A 27,911-nucleotide genomic window follows, 5' to 3' on the forward strand; every position below is an offset into this window, starting at 1 on the left:
CTGGAGTCTCCAAACAGGAGGCTGGTCCTCACTGCAATGTCACAATAATTAAACAGTCCCCACTGCTGTAGCCTTGACAGTGCAATGAACTTCAATAGGACTCCAGCCACTGGGGACAGTTCATGGTATCTCCCCGTTCCCCAGTGAAAGATCGTACCTCCCGCTTTCTGCCTGTTACTTTTGAGAACACAGGTGCTTCCCACACAAACAATTAGCACTAAATGAAAAACTAAAGTGAGCAATTAGGGCTGAATCCAACAAGATCGTCAGAAATGTATGTGTGGCTAAAGCACGCATTTGTGCACGCAGAGATGGCAAGCACACACACAAAATAATGTTCTGCAATTGGTACACAACATCGGCTGTAATTTCCTCACTACACCTCAGGTCAAAAAGCACTATCCACAGCTCCCTGGTGGTCTAGTGGTTAGGATTCGGCGCTCTCACCGCCGCGGCCCGGGTTCGATTCCCGGTCAGGGAAGTTCATTTTTGGCGGTTCCCGTGGTATAATAGAGAGCACTCCGGACTCCGAATCCCAAGGTCGTGCGTTCGAATCTCAGTAGAGACCATACCCGCCGGGCAGTTCAATGCCTCCCTGCCATCAGATCCCGTCAGATCTCCGATGCTCAGCACGGTCAGCCCGGGTTAGTACCGGGGGCTGTGACAGTCCCGAGGACTTCCCTGGCACTGTCCGACCTCGCTCGGCCGTGGCAAATGGACCTCAGGACTGAAACGGTGGGGCCAGTTCTGTGCACGCTGTGCCTCACCTAAAAGATCTACTGCGCAGGCTGGAAGGGCACACCCACGTGGGGAGAGCCCTGCCCAAATCTTCGTTTGCGAAGGTTGGCCATACGTCAGGTCAAACACATGTAGTTAATTCAGAACTCAACTTGCTGCAGTCAGGGCGGTACTGAGCAGCAATGGACAACTGGCCTATTCTTTCCTGTGTTCAGTTTATTTACTAGAAATACAAGCTACAGAGAAGGTGGGTGTCTTCTTTGGTTTGCTTGTTTTATTGTTTGTTTTTGCCTAATAATGACTGTAGCTCATGAATTCACTCAGTTAAATCCAGTTCCTGAAATAAAATTGGTTTTAAAAGTCTTTTAAGCTGAAGTAGAAAGCTTGTTGCATAAAAGGTTTTTTAAATTATAAAATCTTTAAAAAATGAGAATCTGGTACAGCTGAGAGGTTTGCTGTCCTAGCACTGTCAAATTGGATTCAATTTCTGACACAATATACAAATGGGCAAGGACTGACTAGGAAAGGAAAAGCAAAAAGCTCACAAAACACATAAGTGAACACCCTTCAGATTGTTCATGGGCTTTGTTTTTTGGAGAAACTCATGAAAGATTTAAGAACTTCACATGCATCTCCCACACCTGCCTTGACACATTTCTGAACTTCTGTAGGGTGTTTATAAATGAAGCACAGGAAGGCTTGGTTAACATGCTCATTTTGTACTGAAAGCCATTCTGCTGTTTTCCTCAGTAAAACATGACATGCTCAGCACGCAGACGTGAACCAGCACAGCCCGTGTTCTTACCTCATGCTGGCACTGCTGCCAAGCAGCAAAGTAGGAGTTCAGCTACAGAAGTACAAATTTCTTACACTCCAGCCTCAGCAATGTGTGAAAAATAACCAGGTAGGTCACAGCTGTGTTTAGGACATCCAATCCCCTATCCACTTAGACCAGTCCTGAGTTTTGGGCACCCAGTTAAAACCAGTACACACAGAATTACTGTAGCATGATTTATATTTTCCAGTAATAACTTTTCAGCTTCTCATTAGCACCAAACAAAGCTGTTTAATGCCCAGCTGATGATTTACTGTGCTGTAAATCAACCTTGATAGTTTGAATGCAACACTTTATGCCTCTCTGCAAACTCAAATTTGTGGTTGGGTTTAAATATGTAATACCAAATGTGGATAATCTGCTGGAATGTTTTAAACAGGAGAGAGGTTGTTTACTACCTAACAGAACCAGAGTCATAACTGTCTTAATGAGTCATCATTCATCTTGAAAACTTCTTGACCCTCTGCAAAGGCAGCAGTTCCTTTCCATCACCCACCCCAGCAGTGGGCATTGAATCCACTGGCAAGAAAAAGAAACACACAAAGGCAGGCATAAGGAATTACCATCTTTGACTGGTAGATCTTCTTGCTGTCCTGTCCTTCCATCTAAGAATGAGTCTACAAATTGGCAGTGATCTTCTCCATGGCCCCTCTGGTCTCCTATGTTATAAAATTTTCCTGAAAGCAAAGAAGCAGCAAAGTTTAATGAGGGTTATTTCCAAAAACCACCAGAGGCAATAGGCTGTGCTCTTTCCTCTGTGGGGAAGCCAAGGTGAACGCTATGATTCTTTCCCTCTGAGGACCTGTAGCTGTAATTTGAACATGCAGTCCAGGTTCCAAGTACAGTGCTCATGGCTATAGACAAAAATGCCCCACTCCTGGCCAAAATCTATGCCTGGACGTAGTTTTTCCCACTCCTTACCTTTCATACAGTAAGGGAAATTCAGTTACTACATAGAACCTTACCCCAATTGTATCAAAAATGAGGTAAGGGTTTTTAGTGATTTGAATGGAAGGCACCCGTGGTTCCTCGTCAGGAAGCCCCCAGTACCTTCAAAGATGTTTTTATAGACCACCTCCTAACACAGCCAAGGCCTGTTTTATGAATCGTTGTCTTTTTATAGCACGTATGTGCAAGTGATATATCCTTTACCATATAGGTGACCTTGGATAGTAACTGCTTATCCAGAGCATGAAGTGTCCTGTGTATTTATTTGCAGGATTGCTTAGCAGGACACCACACTCAACTGAGTAGAAAACAAGGACTCAAGTGCCCCATGCAGCGTGTGCTGATGTTACAGGCTATGCTTATCCCCTTAACAAGAGGAGTCACAGTGAAGGTGTTTTGACAGATGTTTTACTTCCTAATTTGATTTGTAAGACATTAGTAGAACTCAGTTTAGAGGATGAGAGAGAATGCTATGTTCCCTTCTTAAGCCTTGGCCAGAAACATTTGTAGATAAATTTGCCATTCTTCCTAAACTCCTTTCACAGCACTTAGTTCTTAAAATGTTCAACCTTTGGTTGTGAGGTTGAAAGGAAAGGTGAGAGCATTTAGAAACAGGCTCAGCACTCTGGTATAAGCTAGGCAGAAAGTCCAGTTACTCATGAGATACTGGGTATCTATAGCCTTGGCCATTTCCGAGGTGGTGACGTGGCTTATACTACTGCTCCCAAAGTGCAATTACTAAAAGTGCAGCCTACCAATAAACTCTTTCTCATGGTTTTGTGATCTGAGCAATACCTTGCCAAAATTTCTCATCTCCAGTTGACAGCCTCTGTGCATGTATTTCTTCTCTAGCTTTACAAAATTATTTATTACTATCTAGCTTTGGCTGCAGGCATGTTTTTTCCATAGAACTGGTCAGAGGGAGTTCCTCTCAGCAATTTTTTGGTCTGAAATTAAGAACACTCAGGCTGCCCAAAAAGGCTTTTTTTTTTCCATGGCTGTTGAAGGTCACACATAGAATTTATTTTTTTCCTCCTCTCAATAAATACTTATTTTTAGGTGGCCTGCTTTTCTGGAATGCCTACAGTCACTGACTGCTCTGGAGGACTGTTAAATGAGGTCAGCAGTAGATGCTGGTTTATGGAACAGTCCTGGCATGTGTAACAGAGATCAGTTTTTCTTCATAAGAGACAGAATAAACCAGATATTTTTATGGCTAACACCAGAACAGTAACTTTCAGATACACGCACACTCCTCTAGCCCAGAGTTTAACCTATGCATATCTCAAACAATTGCTATACATAAATTAGAAGCATTCTCAGTGACTATTACATTCTTACTGCCCAATTATTTCCATAATAAAAAAACACACTTAAAAACATTTAGCTAACAAATGACCGTTTTTCTAGTTTGGGGTTAGCAATTCTAGCACAAAGTAAATTTTTTTCCTCAGGGTTCCCTTATGGGTGGTCTTAAAAATATTAGATACCGTCTTTGTTTTCTACATTATGAATTCTGCATCACTAAAAGTATAAATTCATGCTAAAACCCAGCATGCAAAGATATGTTTGTTGACTGCCTCACACAATGGCATTTGTACAATGCACCCAAATTTCAGGGTAATTCAACTGCTTCAAGAGCAAAGCTTTGGAAGGTATTTTCAGTGTACAGTAGAACTCAGACCTCAGCACAGCCCTTCACTACTGGCCCACATCACCCAGCTGGCTGGAGCTTGCGAGGACACTTCCTCTGGCCTGGGGGGGCAGGATGAGGCGAGGTGTGACAGTGATACACATGAGAACAGTTTGGCTTCTAAAGGGAAAATTTCTCACTTGCACACAGAGGCCTCACTTGGTAAATTAGGGAAAAGCAGCTTTCCTTCAACATAAATATTTCACTTCTTTTAAATATTGTGACAACTGGTCAGCACTGGTTGTAACAATTCGAGTGCAAGAACCAGGCTTAGCAAGTATAATGAATGCAGTGTGTCTACCTCATCTTTCTCCAGCAAAGTTAAACCACCACCCTTCCAACAAGAACAAAAACAATCTAATGAAAATAGGAAAATGGGCTCCTGATTCTAAACTTTTCTTTTAAGATTGGAGTAGCTTTCACTGCAGTGTTAATTCATTTGATTTAGGGCTGAAGTCTTGTCCTGCTAGATTAGCACTGCTATTTCCTCTACTAGCTGGTGTTGGGAGACATCATGCCTCATTGCCAGTGCTTGTCATTTGATCACAGCTGGTTAAGTACAGCAACAGTTGAATGAATGATACCTCTGTTCAAAACAGTCTCTTTTATTCATATAATTGCTAAGATGATATTCACATATAAGGTATTGTACTTACTATTAATGACAAGGCTTTCCTTCCTTGTCTGCTCACTGGAGAATGCTGCTCAGTACAAGGCAAGGCAGCCTAAAATTGTGTCAACATGGGCTGCCTTACACTCCCCTTGTCTTTTATTTCCATATTCCTACACACAGAGACCTGCATCTGTGAGGTGCTGAGCTCTGAGGTGGGGCCACTTTAGGTTATGAAAGTGGATTCTTTTCAGCCACATTATCTCCTAGTTGGATCCAATGTGTTGAACACACTTGCCTAAATTTCACTCAAAAGGCATTTCCCGTATGTGGTTGTATGATACACTTCGTGCTCTGGATGCCGTGATAATGCCATTGTTGTGGAGCTGTTCATGAGAAAAGACCTCACACAGAAGAAAGCCATGAGCTTGGGATGGATTATAGGAAGTTGACGTATTTCTAAATATAGTAAATATAGCTTGTACAATCTACATGAGTCACAAAGACCTGCTTATCAACTAACTGAAAAAGACTTTTTACAGGCTGTTCCCCCAGCCTGCACACAACATGTGTCACTTGATTCAGGTCTTAAATACACCACACTGTATTGACCTCAAGATACTGAAGAAAACTTGAGAAGATAAGGCCAGGAGGCCAGTCAAAGTAACAATATAAGGAGAAAGAAAAGGTGGAGTATAAAGATTATAAGCAAAAATTTGTCATATGATAACAGAAAAAAAATGTCAAAGCAGGGGAGTAAAACTTGTTGACTAGAACTGAAATCATGTATTTGTAAGTCTCCCAATAATGAAGGACCAAGCTTCTTACCAAAAGGAATGGGAGTAACTGACTCTAATCCTTGTCTTAAATAAAGTTCTGATCCTCTAATTAAGAATTATTCCAGGCCACCTTTAAAATACAAATTTGGCACCCATACAACATAAGCTATTCACTCTGATCTTTATTTGTATGATGCTCAGTAGACCAACAGGTACTGAAAATCAGATGATCACCCCTAAGTAACTCTTAAGTCTGAGAATTCAGTATCAAACACATCAGTGATTACTGAGCACAAGCAAATTAATGCTTATGATTAATATGTCTATGGACTCAATTAAACATACCTGACCACACTTTAGCAGAGCTCACATTGTTAAACCCCCTTAGTTCTGTAACCAGGATATTGTTCAGAAGTGTATATTGTGAACAGCACTGATTTGAATGTCTCTTACCTGTAAGTGAATCACTGAGGTATATCTTGTATCTCAAAGAATTGCACAGCTGCACACCTACAAACTTTTTATACCAAGTCCTCTTGACATATTGTTTGCCTTTGCATTCTGAATATGAGTCTGAATTGAATGGGATTTCAGTCCAGATAGCATCTTTTCCCACTGCAGGAGAGGAAAAAAGAGGCTGAAGTACGATGCTGCAGACAAAGCTACGTGCAAAAAAATACACTTGAATAACTAGAATTAGAAATCTTGGTGAAGGAGAATGTGCCATGGTAAATGCATTTTGAACATGAAAAATCAAAGAGTGCATATACGATTGATGCAGTGAACTCCTCCTGCTCTCTTGTGGTGCCAGTTTGGAGTGAGTTCATTCTAGGACCCCGTTAGGGAGACAATGTCTGTGTGTTGACAAAACTCTCATTTACACAATGTGGGATACAGTCACCATTTTTCAGTGCCAAAATCGTCAACTTGAAGCAAAATGTATATTATTTAATGAAAATACACAAAAAATTATGTGTCATTAATTATGTGGAAAGAAATGGTGTCTCAGTGCTTGTCAAAGTGATGTCCATTACAAATGCAAAAAGCTGCTCAACTTGCTTGAGTGATCTCAGCCCTTCTTCCAAAGCTCAAGACAGCAAGCCTTGTAAGTGGCCTAAAGCAGAGCTAATCAAGCCTTCTGAAGCAGGAAATTTTTCTATAACACAATGACAGATAAATAGAATCCTCTGAGTTGTTCTCTGTTAACTCACTTAAAAAGCATGGAGCAACTTACTCATTTTACAGAGCTTTCTTTACTTTAATGACAAGGCTGAGAAAATATGAGGCTGTCCTTGGATCATTTGTGTACATTGGTTTGAAGCCATCCCAGCTGCCATGAGAGCTCCACATCACATTGATTGTGCTCCACTCAGGTAAACAAGCAGCCTGGCATGAATTCCTTACCAGGGGTATGGATGGAAGGAGTGAAATCATGTATGAATGCTGTTTGGTTCCATAACTCATTTAATAGGTGAAATGCAGCCACCCCCTTCACAAAATTATGCTATCTCATTTCTGAAAAAAGTCTTGATCAGGTATATATAACAGAGGCTTACTTGAAATTGGCTCACTCACTCTTGGGTCCGCTGGGGGAAGAAAACAAACATTCAATCAGACACTGTAAAATGAACGTCCCAATATTTCAGTGGAAAAGCACTGCTAAGTGATTTTTTGCAGTTGACATAAGCTGTAATTTGTGAAACAGAAAGAGTTTTGGAAGCAAAGTTAACTTTTGCATTAAATTAAATGAAAAGAAATATATTTCTTATGTGAAAGTTCAGTATCAATGAGCTTTTAAAAATTCTACTCATGTGACAATACCAGCCAAACAGAGTTTTACTAAAAACAGAAATTTAAACCTGTAACCAGCAAAACCCAATTGTACTGCATTTTATTAAAATTTCAATTTCAAAACCTGAATAATAAAAAGGACACATCTGTAGTACTTGCCACAAAAATCTTGGCCTAATATGGGAGAAATGGATGTGTGCAATTAAGAAAAAAAACCCGAATGCCTAATTTGTCCAAGCTAAATAGGAGACATAACATAAGCCTTGTCATTCATGAAAAGTGCACTTGGCATAAACATTTTTTTTCAGTTTTAACAATCTAGGATTACAAAGAGTGTATTCAGAGTTTTTAAATACGTGTGGCACAGTCTGAACTCCTCCCTGAGTAATCCCTTGCTCAGCCAAAACTCTCATCCATCAGTGACAGCACTAGATGAAGACTATCATATTACTACAGCTGGCTCAAAACACAGATTGAGAAAGGCTAAATTCATTTTGTGCTTTATGTGGTCCTTGAATACTATCAAGCAATAAACACTTCTACACAGAACATGGCATCTTACTTGCATAAAGTCAACAAGTCAGCTGTAGTCTGCCTTTGGGGGAACAAGAATAAGGAAAGCAAAGGCATTATCTGATTCTCACCTCTGACTCAGAGAGGACTTGAGTTGGGAACCAAGGAATGGCCTAAACAGGCTTGTATACACCTCTTTAACACTTTCACAGGAGAGTAAACAGGGTGGAAGGGGACGTACTGGGACACTGACTTTGCCCAACTGCTATTTCTCAATCCTTAGTTCAGCCAAATGACATCACTGTTACAGAGCAGCCTTATTGAACAGGTAGCAAAAGTGCCTATGAACACACAAGCCCAAAGAAAAACCTTCTGTTCCCCATCCAGAAGCCATTAATGAGCTGCATAGATGCAAAAAGATCAGGAATATAAATCTTAAGTGATGGAGCCCTCTCTAACAATGAAGTTACTTTCTTCATAGTGAACACCAAACAAACTCTTTGTGTTCCTCTCTTTTACCTCTTGTAGTCTGGCCATGTTATATCCTCACACAATATACTCCTGATCCCAGGCTGACCTCCCAGTTACTACATTGCTTAGTTGTAAAAAGCCAATCTGGACATAGTAAAGAGCAAGACCAAATACACAAAATGAAGTGAGACCCCCTTTTCATACATCCCACAAACATGGATACTAAACCCACTGTAAATGATGGTGCCATCTTTGGAAGTTCTTACCTGATTCAGTACTGAATGACACAACATTGCTGCTTGGACCTTCACCAAGAGGGTTTCTAGGTTTCACATGGAATTCATAACTGGGGAACAAAAATAGAAGAGATGAAAACTTTACAAAGCAAGGATACTTCCACAGTCTGGAGCAAACAAGTAGCATACACCTTGGTGTTAGTCTAGTTGCCTTCTGGAGAGAAACCAAAATACCTCATTTCTTGCCCTGAAAACACTGAGATATTTTTTGTTCTAACTGCACATGACTTCTCTGAAGACACAATTAACCAGTCCTTTTGATAATTCTGTGCATGCATACTATTAATATTCAATTTAAGGAACTACTAGTTTAGGTCTGTTTCCTCTCACACAGGTTTCAGTTCTGGCAAATGGAACAAGTTCAGGTGAGGTCTGAAGCAACCTGATAAACAGAGACTGAGTAAAGGCCATTGCTATTTATTTGCACCTTTTGCTTGTTAAGAACAAAACCCTCTGATTCAATGCCTCTCAGGCCCACGAATAGTGACAGACAGGGCCAGTAGTGAAACACAGAGCACGTCTTCCACGACAGAAGCTCAGCCAAGGCCAAATCCAATTGTTTAAATATACGTTAATAGTAAATATATGAAGCAATGTCAAGATATTGCACAGAGTCTCTTTTGTATGTTTTTATAATAATATCACACAATGCCACTCTGTACTGGAGTTATCTCATGATCTCTTTTCATCACAGCTGTGTTGGGAACCAAACACAGTGCTATGAAAACAACAATATGGAAGAAAAAAATCAAATCCAGGCTCTTCTTAAGCCTCTCTCCCTTCTCAATATTTGATTAACAGTGATAGACAGGCAAGACAAAGTGGCTTCTAACTCTGCAGCTCAGCTGAAACATACACGTTCAGTCAGAACCTCTAGGTAAACAGCTCTTGAATGCTGCAAACCTAAACATGTTACTCAGAAGACATGAGACAGAGGAGGAAGGAAAAAGGGTTACATGGGTGGACACCAGCCACTGTGAAGAGCTTGCACCAAGGGTAGAGCTAGGAACAGACTCTGTATCTCCTTCCTCCCAGCTGCACACACAATCCCAGCAAAGAACTTCTCTGCTCTCCTGGCTCCAGCCTGGCAATCCCTGGGAATTTGCATGCCCCCTGTGCCAAAGCACCCTGAGGAGTAGCATGTATACACCTTGTCAACAGCAACCTCTCTATGTCTTCTCCACGAGCTGTAAGCGCCACGTTCAGAGAGACCTCTCATGTGCCCTGAATGCATGCATGGAACAGAGAGTCTTTTCGTCAGCGAGAGAGATCCACAGGACAGGAGTCCAGAACTGTAGACCTGGAAAATGGGCCCTTAGATACTAAACACAGAGCAAAATGAGAGTCCCAGAAGTGGGCAATTAAACATCCAGCTCTTGACTCTTAAAGGATCACTTAGCAATGATAATTTTGGTAGCTTGTGACTATAGCATAGCATTGCAATGTATTGCTGGAATTGTTTCCAAATGGCAATTTTCTGAAGAAAAAAACCCTTTACCACACTCTGCACAGTTGGAAATTTGTAAATTCCATTTGCAGGTCCCCACAAGAATAACTCAATCCAAACTTTGGATTACCTCTCTTTGCTTCTTGGCTCCTACAAAACCTGAGCAGTTCTCTAATTAACCTCAGTGGACTATTCATGCAGTACCAAGCAACTATTTTCCATCCACGGTACTTCTAAGACAATATTTAACTTTAAAATTGCTTACTTAAGCTATTGCCTTTATTTCTAGGGTTTTCTTTTATTTTTAAGCAAAATACTGACAAAGACTTGTATGCTGAACAGATGCGTTGTGGAAATTCATACATATTTCTAAGAAAAGCATGGGCTTGTTTTGAGCTTTAAAAAATCTGTTTGAAGTAATCTTGGCATTTATTCAAACATTCTGCATGACAACCTTGAGCTTCTTATATTACCCTACTGTAGGAAGGAGACATTAAAAATAATCAGTTTAATAAATTTATAAGTCTTCTTAATTATAATTTTCAAATTGTTTAAACACAGACATGATTTAAAAATTGGATCTGAGCAGCTAATATTCGTATTGGGCATGTGGTACATAACTTTTTTAGTCAAGAAATGTTATTATCTGGTAGGTTGGGTTGTAATACAGAGAACTGCAGCAGAGCAGTTGGAGATTCCTTCTGAAGAATCAAAGAGGCATAAGCAAAGATTTGCTAATATGTAGAAGATACATTTTGGAAAATCTACAAATTAATCCACACCTAGAGATAAAAGACTCCAAAGAAGTTTTCCTGTTTCCTTCACAGCAGGAACAAGTTATCTAGAGCTATTAATGTAACTGATCATTAAGCTGGCATGTTCTATTGCTTTATAGGCAGTTTATGATTTGACCTCAGGAATGATAATAATCTGATTCTGTCCCTTATATTTTGCTGATTTTTGACCAAATTTATTGTTCTTGAGAGCTGATATGCCCTACTTTGGGCTGCATTAGGCAACATTCTTCATGAGAATCAGTCCTGTTCCCAAAACACTTCAGTTGATGAACTTGGACCCATCAATTCTGTAACTCCAGAAAAAGACAAAAACAACTGGAGAGTATTTTCCAAGGAGTGTTTTTCAAGTTGTGGTTTAAGAATCATTAAGTTCTCTGCAAAAGACCGAACCACAGCTGGGAAAATTAGGCAAGATTGTAATAGTGATCTAAAATCTACACACAAAGGTTTCAACCCTTATTAACAAACACAGAATATTGGAGAAAGGGAAAATAATGAAGAAATGTACGTTTAGTTGAATCAATTAGGGAAGCATCCTATCAATAAAGAGGAAATTTTTAAAACTAAAATATATGCAATTCTACAGTTCTGTGGTATGTGTTTTTACAATCACCACAGACTCCTTTCCTCTTCCAATTTCAAGCCTAAAACAATTGCAGTGGCTTCAACAGTACAAGAATAACAAACAACCACTTTTGGAGATGAAGAAAAGTAACTAGTTGACTGAAAATTGAAAGGGAGAGAAAGGAAAAGTTAGACCGAGATCATGATATGATGGAATTTACATATATCTAAATGTAATTTTAAAGCCATGTTGTGGCTCTCTTAATAGAAAATTGTTTAAAATCTCCCTTTTATGTGTGTCAGGTGAAAGATCTGAAAAACAAAAGTGGTGAAAAAAGGGTATTGTCTTGCAGTCTTATATACTCTTATACAAACCACAAGTGAGGGGAAAAGTGCCTGGGGGTTCAAGAAGGATGCATGGCAAAATTAATAAAAGGAAATAGGAAAGCTCTGGAATTATTATCCCATGTCTACCTCTTAGCTAGACTTATTAATGAGAAACTAGAGTCTGTATTCCATGTTTGTATCTGTGTGCCTATGATATCAAAACCTCTGCTACCTACTCTATGTAAGCAGCAATCTAAAGTATCACACTTGTAACATCTATAAGACTTCCATCCTACCAGCTTTGGAGACCAGGCCTCCCAAATCTTCCCAAACTGTGTAAGACCCTAAAAGCTCTTGTGTAGATTAAATGGACTTGACTTACAGGAGTTACTATGTGGAGTGTGTTTTTCCACCATAGGAAATCACTATACCACATGGAACTTTGGCAAATGCAACCGCTCTGCATTTTTCAAACCATGCAAAAGGAGAAGATTTAAGATTGCAGAAAAGCAAATAGCTGAAAAGAGATTTTCACCATAATAGGAGAACTGGAGCAGCTAGTGCAGTTGTGGACTGCAGGTCAGTTACTGGGGAGATGCTGGTATTAGATTACAATCATGTGGGACTGTCTTTGTGTCTAGAGCTTCTCTATCTCTGCTTGGATAGCAGTATGATCAGACACAGCAAATGAGACAGGAATGAAAAAAAAGGTACTGAACTTGTTTGCAGAGTCTTTCTCCTAGTCAAGTTGGAAGAAAGGCTGAGAGAAACAGGAAATACCCGAGGATCCTGACATCAACAGCAATTTAGTACAAAAATCTGTTGTTTTTTAATAAAGAGTACAAAAACTTGAGCATTTTTCCTTCCCTTTCTTCATTTTTCTTCATTGCAGCTTTCACTGTAGTTCACATCTCTTGACCCTTGCTGTTAACAATTACTCAGCTCTCTGCATTGGTAGAGGGTTGTGGTTTTCTTTTTCCTTGTACGTGATTAGCACATTTTGGGTGCTGATTGCAATACAAACCAATATTAGATAATGGTGATAATAGCATGAGTAGACAGGTATGAATTATTGTGTTTAAGTGCACAAAACGTTTATTCAGTAGAAGGTTGAAGACTTACGTGATAAGACCTCTGAGTAAATTACAGTAATTTTATCTTTTTTTGTTTCATAATTTTTGTAAAACATATGAAAATCTTTCAAAGGAATTCATCAATACGCATTATAAAACAGTTTGGTACATGCATATATTCTGCATGGTTCATGTTTACTTTACAGTTTTGTCTGCTTCGTTTGGTTTTGGTTTTGTTTGACTGGAGACCTTGGATTTATTTTTTTCCTTTTTAGCATTTCCTGTTATTTATATTCTTCAAGAGACCAAGGCTGGAAACATACTTTGCCTTGGGACACAATCTTACAAAAGTCCAAAAGAGACAACTCAAAATGTTTTTAAAAAGGAAAAAAGTCTATTTGAAATCACCAAACTTCTTAAGGAGGTAAGGATCAGTACCTAAAGAGAAGTTTTACAAAGCTGTGGAATACAAACATCACAGACTTTTTGTTTCTAATGAATACTTTTTTCCTATTAAAAATCTACACCAGCAGGGTGATGGACACGTCCTCTGCTGGCTACTTGAACTTTCAAAGAGCTATTTGGCACATCTCTGACTTCAGTCTTAATTTTTTTCATTACTACCTTCCAGTTACTGCCATCACAAACATGCATGAGAACTGTTTTCAGCTATATTCAGACTCTTTTTTGAAGGCTTGTATAGAAATCAGTGCTGTAAAACTTCCTGGACACTATGGTTTGTGCCATGAATTTAATTCCCCTTAAACAAACCACCAGAATGAAAGAGAAAATGTACACCTATGAAAAAAAGTATTTAAAGATAGTGCAGGAATAAAGGACTAAGAACTACATATTTTGGCAGGAAAACCAGCAGAAATAACAAAAACCCTCAAAAGGATACTACATTAGATTTATGGAAGACTTTAAAAAAATCTGTTTTATAGATTTCTAATTTAGAAAACTCCAAAGCTAATAAAAAAGTCCCCACAAAACCCCCAAAACACCAATCAACCCACCAAACCAAACCCCAAATCAACCCACCAAAACCTAAAACCCCAAACCCTAAAAGTCTTTTGGAAAAGGGAAGAATAAAAGTAGGAGGGGGTGGGGGGGTGGGGGAAATAACAACATCTGCATTTAATATTCTAGTTTAGGAAAGACTAGAAAACCCCTGCAGGTCAGTAAAGCCAATTTTTACAAAGGAGAATATGCAGATAAGTACCATCAATACTACAGAGGAGATGAGTAAAGACAACACAACCCACAGTAAGCCCATTTCTATCTCAAGTCTCTCAATGTTTGTTACAAACAAGCAGCTCAAGGAAGGAGATACTGAAAATTGTGGTTAATGACCTTAACTATATGTGGGAGATCTCGTTTAACTACTATCATAGGAGAAGTTACTGCAGTACTTTCTTTTTAAGGGCAGTTTTAATGTAAAACAATGAAAGAGCACAGAGTCCTGGGTATGCCAATGAAACTGGGAGTTCCAGAGTGAGCAGCCTTGTAAGGAAACTGAGAAACAAGACATCTAAATGATAGGTTTGATGGAATATTACAGGTCTCACTCCTCAAATGGCTGCTTGGAAGCTGGACTGTAGTGACTTTGACCAGAATGATCAGTCTTCTAGTTTGACTGTTTTCCAAGTAGAATAAATGGTACATTTCTCAAAAAAACTGTGAGAGTTTTCTCAGTGTAAAAATTGCAGCATTTCCATGTGGAAGATGAGAAATTATCAGTTCATACTGGTGTGTTCATTTCTCTCTTTTTTCTTTGCTAAGAAAGGAGTGACATTTGCATGAATGTACGAAGCCACCTCAGCCTGCATGAAAGAAAATGGAGGAAACTGAGATTTACAAGATCAGAAACTAGCCCTAAGATACAATCTTACAATAATTTATGTTGGAAAGTGAGATGGTCCAGGCCCCTTTTCACGACAGGGCTGACTTAAAAGCTGCTTTAATCTCAAGGTTGATCAACAAGTACAGTAGTTACAGACACTCACTGCTTGAACAACAGAATAAAAACTCAGAGGCTCAGGACTTGGTTCAAACTAATGAGGAAAAAGAAGAATAAATGGAATTTGGCTGTTAACACTAATTTTGCTAATTGAAGAATAAAGATGTTAAAAACCTTAGAAAATTTGGTTTGTTTGAGTGTGATCTACTCTAAATTTCCTGGAAATAACATAAAGGGTAACAAGAGCTAATTACAGTACAAAGTCATAATCAACAGCTGTGTAAGTGTGATTATTGAACCACAGAAGCACATCTATAATGTAAATATTTGAGCAGAAGACGTTTGTAAAACAAGAGAAAGTTTTTTTCAGGCACCAGTTACGTCTAATTAACTGTCTGTATAAGAAGGATATATATATAGTTGTCCAGCTCACACAGCATAACCACACTACATGCTTTGAGACCCTTTGGGTAAAGGTTACAATCAAAAGCGAACTATCTGATGAAATTAAACAGAATTCTAGACTGAATCCAGACAGCAGTTTAGTGTTAGGGAGAGTACCAGTTTCAAGAACTCTGACCAACCAAATAAAAGATTCTGAGTTGAATTTTCCAGGTTACTTAAACATCAGAAGTCTTCTAAGATGTGACAGTAAAATTCTGCAATCACCATATTGGGAAGTTTTGTAGGTGGAAAAAAAGTACAACATATTCATTCCATATGGAAAAATCCTTTAAATTAATGTGATGTCAACTTTCAGGCATGCCTCGCTGTGGGAAAATGATATGGATATGATATGCCTTTCCTTGGGCAAAAATCATGGATCTCAATGCTCTAACAAAATCCCATTGTATAGAAGCCCTTAAAAGTTGTTTCTCTTTTTTAAAAAAATGATCAATAATTTGCATTGGAAAGCAGCCAATTGTGCCCCATGTTTGTTTAAATCACTATTTTACTTTCATCTCACAGTGTCAATGTCTTGCAGTCCAATCACCCAGACCACATAAAGCTGCCATATATAAGATAGAAAGATGACAAAGTGCCATAATATGTACAACTGTATTTGTTTAAGAGTAACCTTCACAAGTTGTTGTATGCCTATGGAAGTCCATTTTCATTTCCATATTACCATTGTATGAGTCTGTTAAAACCAAATCTTTGATAACTGTACTCCAAGTCAGAACTCCTTTTTCAGCCACTGCATTTTTTCTGGATCTAGTCACTTTTCAGGCAGCTAAATGAACACACAGTATACTACATGATAATCCTCCTCCCATTTAACTTCTATGTTTGGACTTACTGACAGCTGCAGTCACACATGCAGTTTTGATGAGAGACTGTAAGAGTCTCTCATTGTTGACTCCCTAACACTGTCCAGATTCCTGAAATATTCCAAGTCTGGCCATTAGCTCCTAATCTTTAAAAGCTGCCTTGTCCAAAGGCCAGCTTGAACGAAGAAGGGTGTCTGTTTTACTGCACAGCTTCCCAGAGGTGTAGCAGTATGACCTATTTGAATGCATAATGCAAAAGAGAAAAGCAAACACACAGCATGACCTGGCAGGCTCAGATGCACCCAGTTTCTCCCTGCTGCTTGTTCTGCCTCCTTCACTTTGGAAAGTTGTTTGTCTTGTTTCCCTCCTGCTGGATGTGGCAGTTAATGCTTCGGCTTCTGGGCAGGCACTAACGTATCCTACTTGATTTACCCCAACAGACGTTGGCCAGTGTGACTGCAGATTTTTGTCATGTACAGCTCCTCAAAAACATACATCTGGAGAATTACAGGCTTGAACTGCCTTGCTGCTATAGGGTCTTTCTGGTTTAAATTTACCCATGAAGACTGAGGAACCACATTTACAAACATTTGTATTCCTTTTCGGGAGGTCTTTGTTTAGGTCTGTCTGGTTTAGATCTGTCCTGAACTGTCTTGAGCTCTGAATACACTGGACCTTCAGAGCAGCATAGGGGATTTACACAGCCTCACTGATGGCTTCAGAAAAGCTGGAAAAAATAGCTCTTGAATTCAGCTTGCCAGTTTCTCCAAAGTGTTTCAAGGCCAAGACGTTTTTCCCAGTTATTCCACCTTTTTCTACTGAGCATCTCTTTCCATATGGTTGCTGGTGGTTTTGTAAATGTTGATCACTTCTGAGAGGGATTTCTATTTTTCTTTTTGAGCTCCACTTCTTCTACAGCTCCTTCCTTTAAGGCTAGTTATGGAAAAGGCTCCTTCTCAGTCTTAATGTATTACTTATGAATTTGTAGTCATTGTAGGGACTCTGTTAAGTAATTAATTGAGCTGTGTTTAATTGTTTTTCTTCCTCCTATTTTCAGTCAGCTTTGTCCACAGGTCCATTTTTTCATCTAGTGAGCAATCAGCTCCTGATAGACAGGAGATTTTTATTATGGACATAAGACATTCCTTGCAGAACTGATACCATCTACATGATTCCAGCTGGCTTAAGCAGTTCCTTATTTTCCCTGAATGTAGTGTGACAGTGAGCCTGGATTCAAATTGTAACAGTACCCCTTTGTGCTTCTGCCAAAGCTCTCAAGGTGTCCTCAAAATTAGGAAACACTCATTTGACTTGGAATGGGATTAATTGAACAGAGCTACTCTGAGGACTTTACGTCCTTAAACCCGGTGAGACTTGAAGGGCGTTCACCCCTGCAATTTATATTAAAGATTTTCAGTTCCAGGCAATGGCCTCTGAATCCAGAAAGACTTTCACTGTCTTTCCCTTTTGAGGTTGGGACTGGGGAATAATAGCCACTCCCTTATCAGGAAAAGTTATCCCTCTATGTCTTAAGTTGGCCTCTGTCAGTCACTTCTTATTTTCTATCTAGCTCCTTGTAACAAAATACACACTTTGAAAGACACCTGTACTCCATGGTCTTTGGTCTGCTCTTGCTTACAAAACCTGAAAGTTTTCTCACAGGTTTGACAGAATTGTTGATAGTTAAGCCATCTTTTCTGCTTCTGCATGGTTCCTGCCTTCCTTATGACCTTCCCAATGGTTCTAGCTGGATCTGCCTGCCTCCATCTTGTTTCCTTTCTGAACAAAAGAGCAGTCTGAAAAGTTTTCTCTTATGGCATCTGGACATTGCTTTCAACACCAAGTACTTTTATTTGTTACCATGTCTTTTCCACACTTAACCAAGTCCATCCCACCTCTGCCACGACAGGTGACATGAAGATTTTGAGTGTTTCAAAGCAGAACTGAAATGAAGACAAAAGAAGCACTGACAGCACCTACTGCCTTTCTTAGTCATAACTCCAAAAATATGTTGTTTTGCTAGAGAAAACCAATGCTTGGTGCCCAAGCTATGTATTGGTAACATATTCTAATTTGCTTTTAACAAGACTGAACAACATCACTCCAGTTCACCATTGCCACAAACCAATGCCTTTAAGCAGTAACAGAGACATTCCTGACAAAAAAATAAAGCAATTGTAGCCCCTTTTATAAGCTTATATTTTGGAGTCTGTCAAATAAGCTCTTTTGGGGTACCACAGTTTCCCTTAGCCTTTTATTTTCCCACTTCTCTTCCCTTGCCCTCTACTTTCTGCAATAGTTCCTCATTCCTTCTTCCAGGAGCTGCTGGCCACAAGTGCATGAGCTAAGGACAAACACCCCATATTACACCACACATTGCCTAAAAATAAAGGTTCAACATGGGTTCTATGCAGAATTTTGTGCTGTTACAAATTTATGGATAATAATAGAAAAGGACAGTTTGTCTGAAACAGAAACATCCAGTTACCAAAGCCAAATGAATAGTCTTACAGAAAAAACCCCAATGTGTCATTCATTAACTTTTTGATGCAATCAATAAGCAATGCAACTAAAGACAAGTGGTTTTCTTCCCTGCTTTGAATTTTACCACAAAAAGAGGAGTGATTTTTTTATGAGATACAATAGCTGAAGAATGATAATGCTTAATTTGACTAGTTGCATGAGAGCCACACAATCAACTGGAATTCACTGATCCATTTTAAATTTGCCAACTGTTTTGAGATCCTGAAAGAGAAGAACATATACAGGACAAAAGTATTTTTCCTCACCATGGTAATTTTCTTACACTTGATTGTTAGTCTTTCTGATAAAACAGGTCACTTCAACAGTTTGTACAGACCACAAGTACTCTTGGAAATTGCCTGAAGATTCCTCATGTGTATCTTATCTGTTAACTTAAAAGAAAGAAACCCAAACCATACTTTCTTTTTCTCTCAGAAGAGCAGTAAAACCAATCGGGTCTTACACACATATGTTTTTTCATACAGAGGTGACAGACAGTTGACAGTCTAAATTAATTGGATTAACCTAGAAAATTATATTATTTTATTACCTTGTGTCAGGCTTTAGATTTTCCACAGTAGAATGGGTTTGATTTGTAGTGATAATGGATTTCTCTTTTTCACCATCACTTCCTCCATTTTCAGTTGACACAACCTCATACTCTGGAAAATTACAGTAAAGAAAAATTTGATTAAACAACATGTCTTACTCAAGCTTCTTTTCTCATCTTTCTTTTCTCATCTGATTTCCACTCATGCTCTCTAACAGTCTGTAAGGACTACTTGTGTGTACCTGTCTGTATATTAACATGCTAAAATGATTAGGAAAGAGAGATCCAGTTCCAGATTGTTGTGTGCCCAGCCTCTCATCCTTTCTCATAATTCAATTATGGGATGGAGAATACTCACCATCTTACATCTGCCCAATGGTACACTCATGGCAAAATTCAAAAGGCAATTTTGAAATATAAGCATTCTGCAGTTTGAATGAAACTATCAAAGTTGAAAGTGTCTTAAACCCTGATTAACTTAAAATAAGACCTATCTTTTTAAGATTTCCAGAGGAAACTGCTCAACTGACTTGGATTTGTGCACTTAGGGAATCTGCTAGTTTAGAATGAAATAATTATGCATACATTTTTCTGTATTTGTATGATTTTTAGAGTCTCACTACTTTCTTTTCATCTCACTGGGATACATCATTAAGTACAAAAAATGCTCTGAGCAGCAAATTAACAATAGATGTTCAGAAAGGTGATATCTCTTCAGTCCTAGCCCAGTCCAAGATATAATTTAGCAGACAATTTCTGTCCCAGTTTATAACAATCTCTTCTAATAAAAACACTGTGTAAAGTGTTAATTTTCCTCTCTTTGCAAAGAAATTCACAACTTCACCAGCCCCTTCCTTTTCCCTTCCTAAACCTTGTCTATTATATCAGAGGCAACTTTTTTACTTCTAGGCTAGCAAAGGAGAATGTTTTCAAAAAACATTGACAATGAGCATTTAGATCTACAGAAAAATGAACAAATTAGGTACCATACTGTGAGGACAAAGACAAAGGCCACCTATCAACAGCTACAAAACTTCTACAAAACTGCTTTCTTTCCTTTTTCTTTTTTATTTTTTCCCCTTATGATACTATTAATTTTCTAGTTCTTAACTAAATGACAGCAAGCCTTATAGCTTTTATGTTTGCTATTTTTTTTATTAATACAAAGAGACCCATTTATTCTCAACATAGAAAGATAAAATACCTGCAACAGAATTTAGTTTTGAAAAGAAAAGGCTCTCCTAATTGCAGCTGGACTGTCAAATCCTCACTCCTAATACATATAGAAGGTGTGTGAATGAGGATACACACACAAACTGATCTGATTTTGAGCTCAGTTGTGCAACTATGGTTTCCTTTGCACACTTTTATGCAAAACTCAGCTATCAAATCCACTGCAGTAAGTTACTGCAGTGAAGTGGAAGTGCAGAACAGCCCTAAAAAAATTATGTTCTAAAATTCCAAGCTTCTAAACCCCAGCAATTCAAGCTAAACAATTAAATACATGTATGCACATGTGAATTTTAGATTTACTGTTTCAAAAAGGACCTCCTACACAGCATCTTTCTAGATTTACCTTGGGATGGAGTCAGTTATTTAGAGCATATATAGAGCAACGTGCATGTCAGAAAGTCAGCTGGAAGGAAGGAATTACTGCCAATAACAAAGATTTCAAAATTTCCATTTTCAGAAGTCCTCCCATCATGACAGTCACCCATGAACTGCAAAAGAACAACCACTGCCTTTTGAAATCAAACTCATGGCCCTGCAGGAATGGGTGTCTCAGAAAACAGGAGGGGGGGAAAGTAGGTAGAGTACTTTTACTTTAGATAATTTGTTAAATGTGACCCCAATGCAGTGATAATAGTATTGATAATTAATATATATTTGTCTAAAACATAACTGTTTCCTGCCTATGCATGTCCTTTTTGGAAAGAAAGACACTTTCCTGTCTAACCACCAAGGGCTGAGTAAACCATGGAGGAGAAAGACAAACACATGAAAAAACTCTTATTTGTCCTAATTAAACCTCATTAGAAAAATTATATTTAATAAGAAGCATGGAAGAGATGGTGGATATCCACTGCCTTAGGCACATTCAGACAGAAAATGAGTAAGTAATCTTACAGAAAGTAATTTTACAGGAATTCAGGCTTTCTGCCTTCTGCCAGACCCGAGTCAATACATGATTTGGATTTTTTCATTCATTCAAGTTGGAAAGGAAAATGCAACAAATGTGAATGAGCATGCAAACATGTCCGTGCACACACACATAAAAAGAACTACTGGGTTCATCCAGAGCTTGCTTGCTACTCAGTGCACAATGCAACAAACTGCCCTGCATTTCTGTGGCAATGCAACAGAAGTAGCAGAGAATGAGAAAATGGTCTTGGTTCCTGACATTTGTAGACTTTATGTAAACAAGGAGGTCAGATTGATCACTGTTTTGGCTTTTCTTTGTGAGACTTTTCCATTACTGAAGTACAATTTTGGTTTTAGACATTCCCAATGAAACCCCTTGTACATAGCTACGGTCAAGCAAAGTAATCACTAAAAAAGGTGAAACAAATTATGTTTTCTGTTTCCACAGTTTTACCTGAAAGAGTGCATTTATTAAAAAAAACATCTGTGATACCTAAGCCAGATGATGGGGAAAACATGTATAAAATACAAAAATAAAAAGAGATGACAGAAAAATTGATTCAAGTCCATCTAAACAAGTAGTGTCATACTGGTGCCAATATGAAGCAATCACTGTTTTCAGAAAAGGGTATTCAATGCCTTCTTTTGAATTCAGAAAGTGTCCTTGGATGAGTCATTAACTGAGTTGTTAACTAACTTCAAGGTTTAATTTTTGTAAACTTGTTATGACTACAGAAGACAACAGAAGAACTAGGAATGGCTGTCTTGCATGTTTACCTGCCTATGTAGTGATTCCTGCATGACTCACACGCATTTATTTTCAGCATAAAACTCTTCCTTTAGAAATGATAAAAACAGATTATTTTGGCACAGAGAACTTGTTGACCCTGTGGTGGGTACTACAAGTATTAGGCTGACGAAGTTCTACTGATGTACTAGATGGATGTAAGACTTGCTTGGAACTGGCCCACTGTTAAACAACATCCACAAGTCAAGAAAGATGTCTACATTTTGTGTGTGTATCTATATAATAGTCTACTGCTGCACTGTTGGAACTTCTTGACTAGATCTTACTGGATCCTCTACAGGAGAAGCCAGAAATGAGAAGATATGGAGTCATACTTCAGTATCTTTTTGTGTCATCTCCAATGATCTAGTTTTGACACCAATGATCTAGCTTTGAAAATCTTGTTCTAATTTAGTAGCATTTTCTTATCCATACTGGAGTTCACAACAGCACAAAATAAAAGCACTGGTGTCCTTAAATCCAGTGGGATTAAAGTATTTTTTAAATGCCATAAAATTACTGTGAAAGTAAATTAAGCTGTACTGTCATACAGTGAAGGAAAGAAATCAAACCAACCAGTAACAGTGTCATTGTCTGGTTTTTCCCAGTCCAATATGACGAAGGTTGGGCAGCCCTCAACAGTCACCACCGTGAGGTTGGTTGGAGGATTTTGTGGAGGACGAGTGGGTTCTTCCTTGCTGCCAACTTCTTCTTGAGGAAAATGTTCAAGAGAGCTCGTGATAGAGCAAGGCACGTCATCATCTTTTTTCATGTACTTGACATGGGGAGCTAAGAGCAATAGGAAAGAGCTGTTATTCAATGGAGAGCTTTTACAAAATGTCAGTGCCATTTCACCTAGTTCACATTTATCTCAGGGCACAAAGTAAAAGTCTGCACAAGTCAAAAAGAACTGTTTCAGAATAAACCCCATATATTCAATACTAGGCTGCTTTTTGAAAATTTTTATTTATTGTTGTTAGACCTTCAATCACTGCTTTCAGCCCTCTCTCATTTGCAACACTGATGAAACGTCACTTTGGAGGTATTAGTAGGTAATAGTCATGGCTTGAAAGATTTAAAATCTGTTAAAAATAGGACAATTATTTTTTCTACAGTAAAATGACACTATAATTTTACTTGCAGCTTTTTTGATGTATGTTAAAACAAAGATGTGGCATCTTTGTTTCATCAAAAGTATTAATGAGTTTAGTCCAGATTCATTAAACTTCGCCATTAAAACTGCAGTTTCTGAAGTCACTGTCAAAATCTTAACTGCTTTCAGTGATACAGCACCAAACCTTGAAACAAACTTTCTGAGGCAAATGTCTTGTACTCTGCATCAAAATTAGAAAGATTACTGAAGACAAACACCCTACTTCTAAGATTAAAAGTTTTATTGGATGCAAACAATAAGCTCTCACAAGACAGCGTCTTCTTAAATGTAGTGTCTCTTACCAGAACAAGAAAAGAAACCTGAAAAATATTTTGAAACAAAAGCACTTCTTTCTTTTACCTCACCTTGCTAAACTCTCTAGATTATTGCAACAGCAATAACCTGACTACAGGCCGGAAAAGAGGTGAAGGATTTATGATGCGTAGTTATCCTATATGGCAAGGTGCACTGGTACTGGGACAATCCCTCTGAGCATACTTGGAAGCCCAAATGCAGAGCCACAACACATTTGTGATCAAAACTGTAAACTACGAAGTGGTAACAGGGAAGAAAGTAGAAATAAAATTTAGTCAAGAAAACGCTGACAGTTTGTACTAAAGCTCTTTCATCTGCCACTGAAGTGACACAGATTCAAATAAAATTTTGGCCTTTGAATTACCAAACAAGATAGTTTCAATGCAAGATAGGTCAGTCTTCTTATATTCCTCCAAATAAAACTACTATAGCTATTAATATCCTACCTTGGTACCTTGGTTTGCCTGAAGAATCTGTTTCTGATGTAGGACTTGAGCTGAAGACAGTTGCATCAACTGTGGAAAACACAGTTATAATATAATTTGCCATTAATTCAAAGTTTCAGTGTTAGAACTGCAGCATTTCAAAGTTCCTTTGGCATTTTAAATCACAATAAAGGTCTTCAATGGTAGACCTTTGCTGCCAGATCCATCTTTTCATTTTAGTGACTCCATTTTGCCTGGGATGCTTAGCAAGTCTCATACTTACCTGCTACTATAAATATAGCCATAATCAAAATTACAGACTTCATGACTGCTGCTGGATTCAGTTCAGGCAATACATGCAAAATGCTCTTTAGACCTTTTAAAAAGGATTTTTTTGCACTGTACTCGCTGTTTAGCTTGGAGCTTGTTTCATGTTCTTAGAATATGTAACACTGTTACATTGTCACATTAACTTCTCTAAAAATACCAACAAGGGAATCACAAACTCTGTCTCCAGAGTGTACAACTTCCACAGAATTCGAAGGAATTTGAAGGCAAATACACAGTTGAACAAAAGTGTGCTAAAGCACTCAGGATTCATGACACCAGTGTTGTATTAATTAGCCACCACACTGAACAGAATCTTCTTTTAGATGCAAATACTTTGAGGGGCCTCAATGGACAAAGCACAGTACATTCACAATGTCTATTTATAAACTAATCAATTTAGCATGCAGCTTGCTTTACTGAGCACTAAGGGTCACGCTGAGTTTATGATCATTATAAGGAGACAAGAAATTCAGTACTGCTATAAATCCAGAAAATTAAACCCAGCAATTTATGACAATATACTTACAGCTGCATATTTGGGCTCAAAAATTCTAAGCACATCCTCCTCCAAATCCATTACTGTATGCCACTTTGAAGAGACTTAGCTTTGGACTTGTAATCAACTCCTGATTTTATAAGGGGTAAATTACCAATTAACCACTATATTTACCCTATTATGTTTTTTCCAGTTTAAATGGTGGCAGCTTGATCAGATACCCAGCAGGATATCACATCATGATGAGGACTATCAGTCACTGCCAAATAATAGTTTGAGTTTATGTCCTGAGCAAAAAGAAATTTTCAGGAAAAGAAGTGCCTTATCTACTCCCTGCACAGTCTTAAATTGCCACTAAATAATACTAAAAGCTGACTAAGTATGCATGGATTCATAGGAGATGGAAGGGCTGCCATATTCTCAGTTACCAAGATGTGCTATCAGAATACAACTGGATGAGCTCAGTCAAATTGGAAAAGTTGGTAAGTGGCATAAAAGGAATCAGAATCACCCCGGATGAAATGCTTCTTTTATTAAATATACAATGCATCAATATAATTTAGGGAAGGGAAGCAAATTAAAATGGAAACCTTAATGTTAATTAAACAAAAGCCAAACAGAAAAAGAAAGAAAAGAACTGTTTGTGCTATGCTTACCATAATACTCTGGAGTTGCAAAAGCTGTTGGTGTCCTGTATGACGTTCCTGTCCTCACAGGCAGTGTTGGTCCAGCAGGCTTAGCTATGGTGACAGATGAAGGTACTTGTTGCAACAAGGCAATTCAATATTTAAAAGAGTGAAACAGCTTTCTGATCTTCTAAGGGAACTCAGATTTGTGACAACTGCTTCATGCAACAAATACTTTCATTTAAACAATGGTAATCTCTCAAAACTTATACAACAGCTTCCAGCTGGATTTAGGAAAGTTCCACCTTGTGCTTATTGCAGATATAACCTAATCTTGAAATCCAGTAAGAAAATTCTTTCCTACTCTGAGACTGCCTTGGAGGACCTCAGTCAGCTAGAACATGACCTGGTTTAATGCACAAAACCATCCTACACAGACTGGTAAAAAGATGCAAAGTGACCACCATTGACATTTCTGTTTCTTAAATAAAAGAGCATGTTTCCTCACAAGTTGTAAGACACAATAGATGAAGTCAGCAAATGAGACTTGAATTCTTCCCTCAAATATGGGTAAGATCCTTCCATTTCTGCTCTCAATACAGCACAGAAATTATCAAGGCTGAGCTGGAATATGAATAATAAATACCCAGTTCTTAACTATGGTGTGCATTAGGAATTTAACCACAAAACAGTACTAGACATTCCACTAAATGAAATTGAGATACACTTCAAGTGAAAGTAAGGTCAATGCAACCAAGTCAAACATTTTCAGAGTTATATCACTGCATGACCCAAGAGAAAAAGTTTTCTTTCTGAACTCATTTCTGCCATAGGTGCCGTAAGTTTAGGCAGAAACTGATTGATAGAAGCAATACTATCTCCCAGAATAACTATTTTCAAAAATTTTCTAGATTATGTGACATTATTTTTATTCCTCAGCTGTTACAACCTAGTAAAGCCCCCAAGTTTCTAAGAGGCAAACAATCCATGGCAAACGCTGCCTTGATTTCTTTCAAAATAGCTGTAAAAGACAAGAACTAAATTTACAGAACATTAAGATACTCCCAGAAAACCATGACATGACTGTAAAATCTCAACCCTGAAAAAGCCAGGAACTTCATAAGGTAATTACTCCCTGTGCATTTATGATACAGAAGAACATGGTGACTGAAGGCAGAAGTCTTCTTTAAACTCTGGTGAACCAAGTTTAAAACAACAAAAATCCCTACTCTCCACTAATTTTATTAATAAAGTGGAAATTTGACAGATCCTCGCTAGAGTCCATATTCACAAAGGTTTTGGAACTCTCATTTCCTTGTTTTTTCCATTCAGGAGACATTTAATGTCTGCATAGAAACCTTTCCATAATATTTATCTACTGGATGAGTTAGAAAGATGCAAGTAAAGAATTAATGACAGTGTTAATGACAAAGAGGACAGGATTCTGACAGGGAAAATCCAAGAAGACCATTTAGGCAAATTTTTCCTATTAGTACAGTGGAACTGTCTCTCCAGGGAACCAGAAGGAACTAAATAATGGTGTTTAAAACTAAGCTGAATAAAACACTAGGAAACACAGAAGAAGGAAAATCTGTTACTGGCCTCACAAGGAAGAACCAGATCATCTAACCAATGTATTCCATCTTGAAAGCCTAGGAAGGGATGGTAACTGCTGACTACCACATAACCTGGCCTCTACTCTAAGGAAAAAGGGTGAAACTTCATAACGCTGGTAAATTAATTAGTCACTTAGTGGAGAAAATTAGTATAGACCCCCATTACATGTAAAAAAAAATGTATCAAGTCAACATTTTCTATTTTACAGCTTAAGACTGACAATGTCTTATGTTTTGTTACAGCTATTACTAAGGAAACATCGTCCAATCTACAGTAAGTAAAGACACAACATTTTAATCTTGGCTCTGCTCTGAGCTTGGAGATTCTTGTTACACTTCTGCTGCACAAAATACTAAAAAAATACTTAGGTCTTTAATGCCTTAATAGCACACAAAGTCCCAAATGAATCAAACAAACAAAAAAAGACAACAGAAAATACAGTGTAGTCAAGATCTTTGTATTTCTAGGGAATTACAGAGACCAATATGAAGAGAAAAGCACTTGTCATGATGCTAAGCATCAGGAGGTGATAGTTTCTGACTACCTGGAAAAGGGTTAGCCTAAGGGTTCTTATGCAGAATCCACAGACAAACCATATATGTGGATACTGAATATCAGTTTCAGGATAAAATTAAAATTACATAGGAAATGTGAAAGATTCTGTGTGCTCTTAAATGGATACTGAGAAGCTGGAGTAATTTAGCACAATAATCAAGCTAAAGTCTTTGCATAGGAAATAAATCATCTCGCTCCATCCACCTCCCAGTATAGTTATTTCTTTGGGTGACCATTAACTCATTATCTTCAGTCATTAATGGATGTGCCATATATATG

The 27,911-nt window shown here is 38.2% G+C and overlaps 1 protein-coding gene and 1 non-coding gene across 4 annotated transcripts in view; one reads left to right on the plus strand and one right to left on the minus strand.

Moving 5' to 3' along the window:
• ABI3BP (ABI family member 3 binding protein) overlaps positions 1 to 27,911 on the minus strand; it is a 144,728-nt gene that overhangs the window by 1,671 nt on the left and 115,146 nt on the right. For all 3 annotated transcript variants that reach the window (XM_071561311.1, XM_071561304.1, XM_071561297.1), the window contains 8 exons: positions 25,491 to 25,574; positions 24,030 to 24,098; positions 22,692 to 22,904; positions 19,187 to 19,298; positions 8,645 to 8,724; positions 7,160 to 7,189; positions 6,057 to 6,218; positions 2,137 to 2,250 (listed from right to left, as the gene is read on the minus strand). In XM_071561311.1, the coding sequence (XP_071417412.1) occupies positions 2,137 to 2,250; positions 6,057 to 6,218; positions 7,160 to 7,189; positions 8,645 to 8,724; positions 19,187 to 19,298; positions 22,692 to 22,904; positions 24,030 to 24,098; positions 25,491 to 25,574 (864 nt within the window). The remainder of the gene's footprint in view (positions 1 to 2,136; positions 2,251 to 6,056; positions 6,219 to 7,159; positions 7,190 to 8,644; positions 8,725 to 19,186; positions 19,299 to 22,691; positions 22,905 to 24,029; positions 24,099 to 25,490; positions 25,575 to 27,911) is intronic.
• Positions 410 to 481, plus strand: TRNAE-CUC (transfer RNA glutamic acid (anticodon CUC)). Its single transcript has one exon. It is a non-coding gene; the product is annotated as a tRNA-Glu (tRNA).

The sequence above is a fragment of the Pithys albifrons genome, chromosome 1, assembly GCF_047495875.1.
Source record: "Pithys albifrons albifrons isolate INPA30051 chromosome 1, PitAlb_v1, whole genome shotgun sequence".
NCBI lineage: Eukaryota > Metazoa > Chordata > Aves > Passeriformes > Thamnophilidae > Pithys > Pithys albifrons.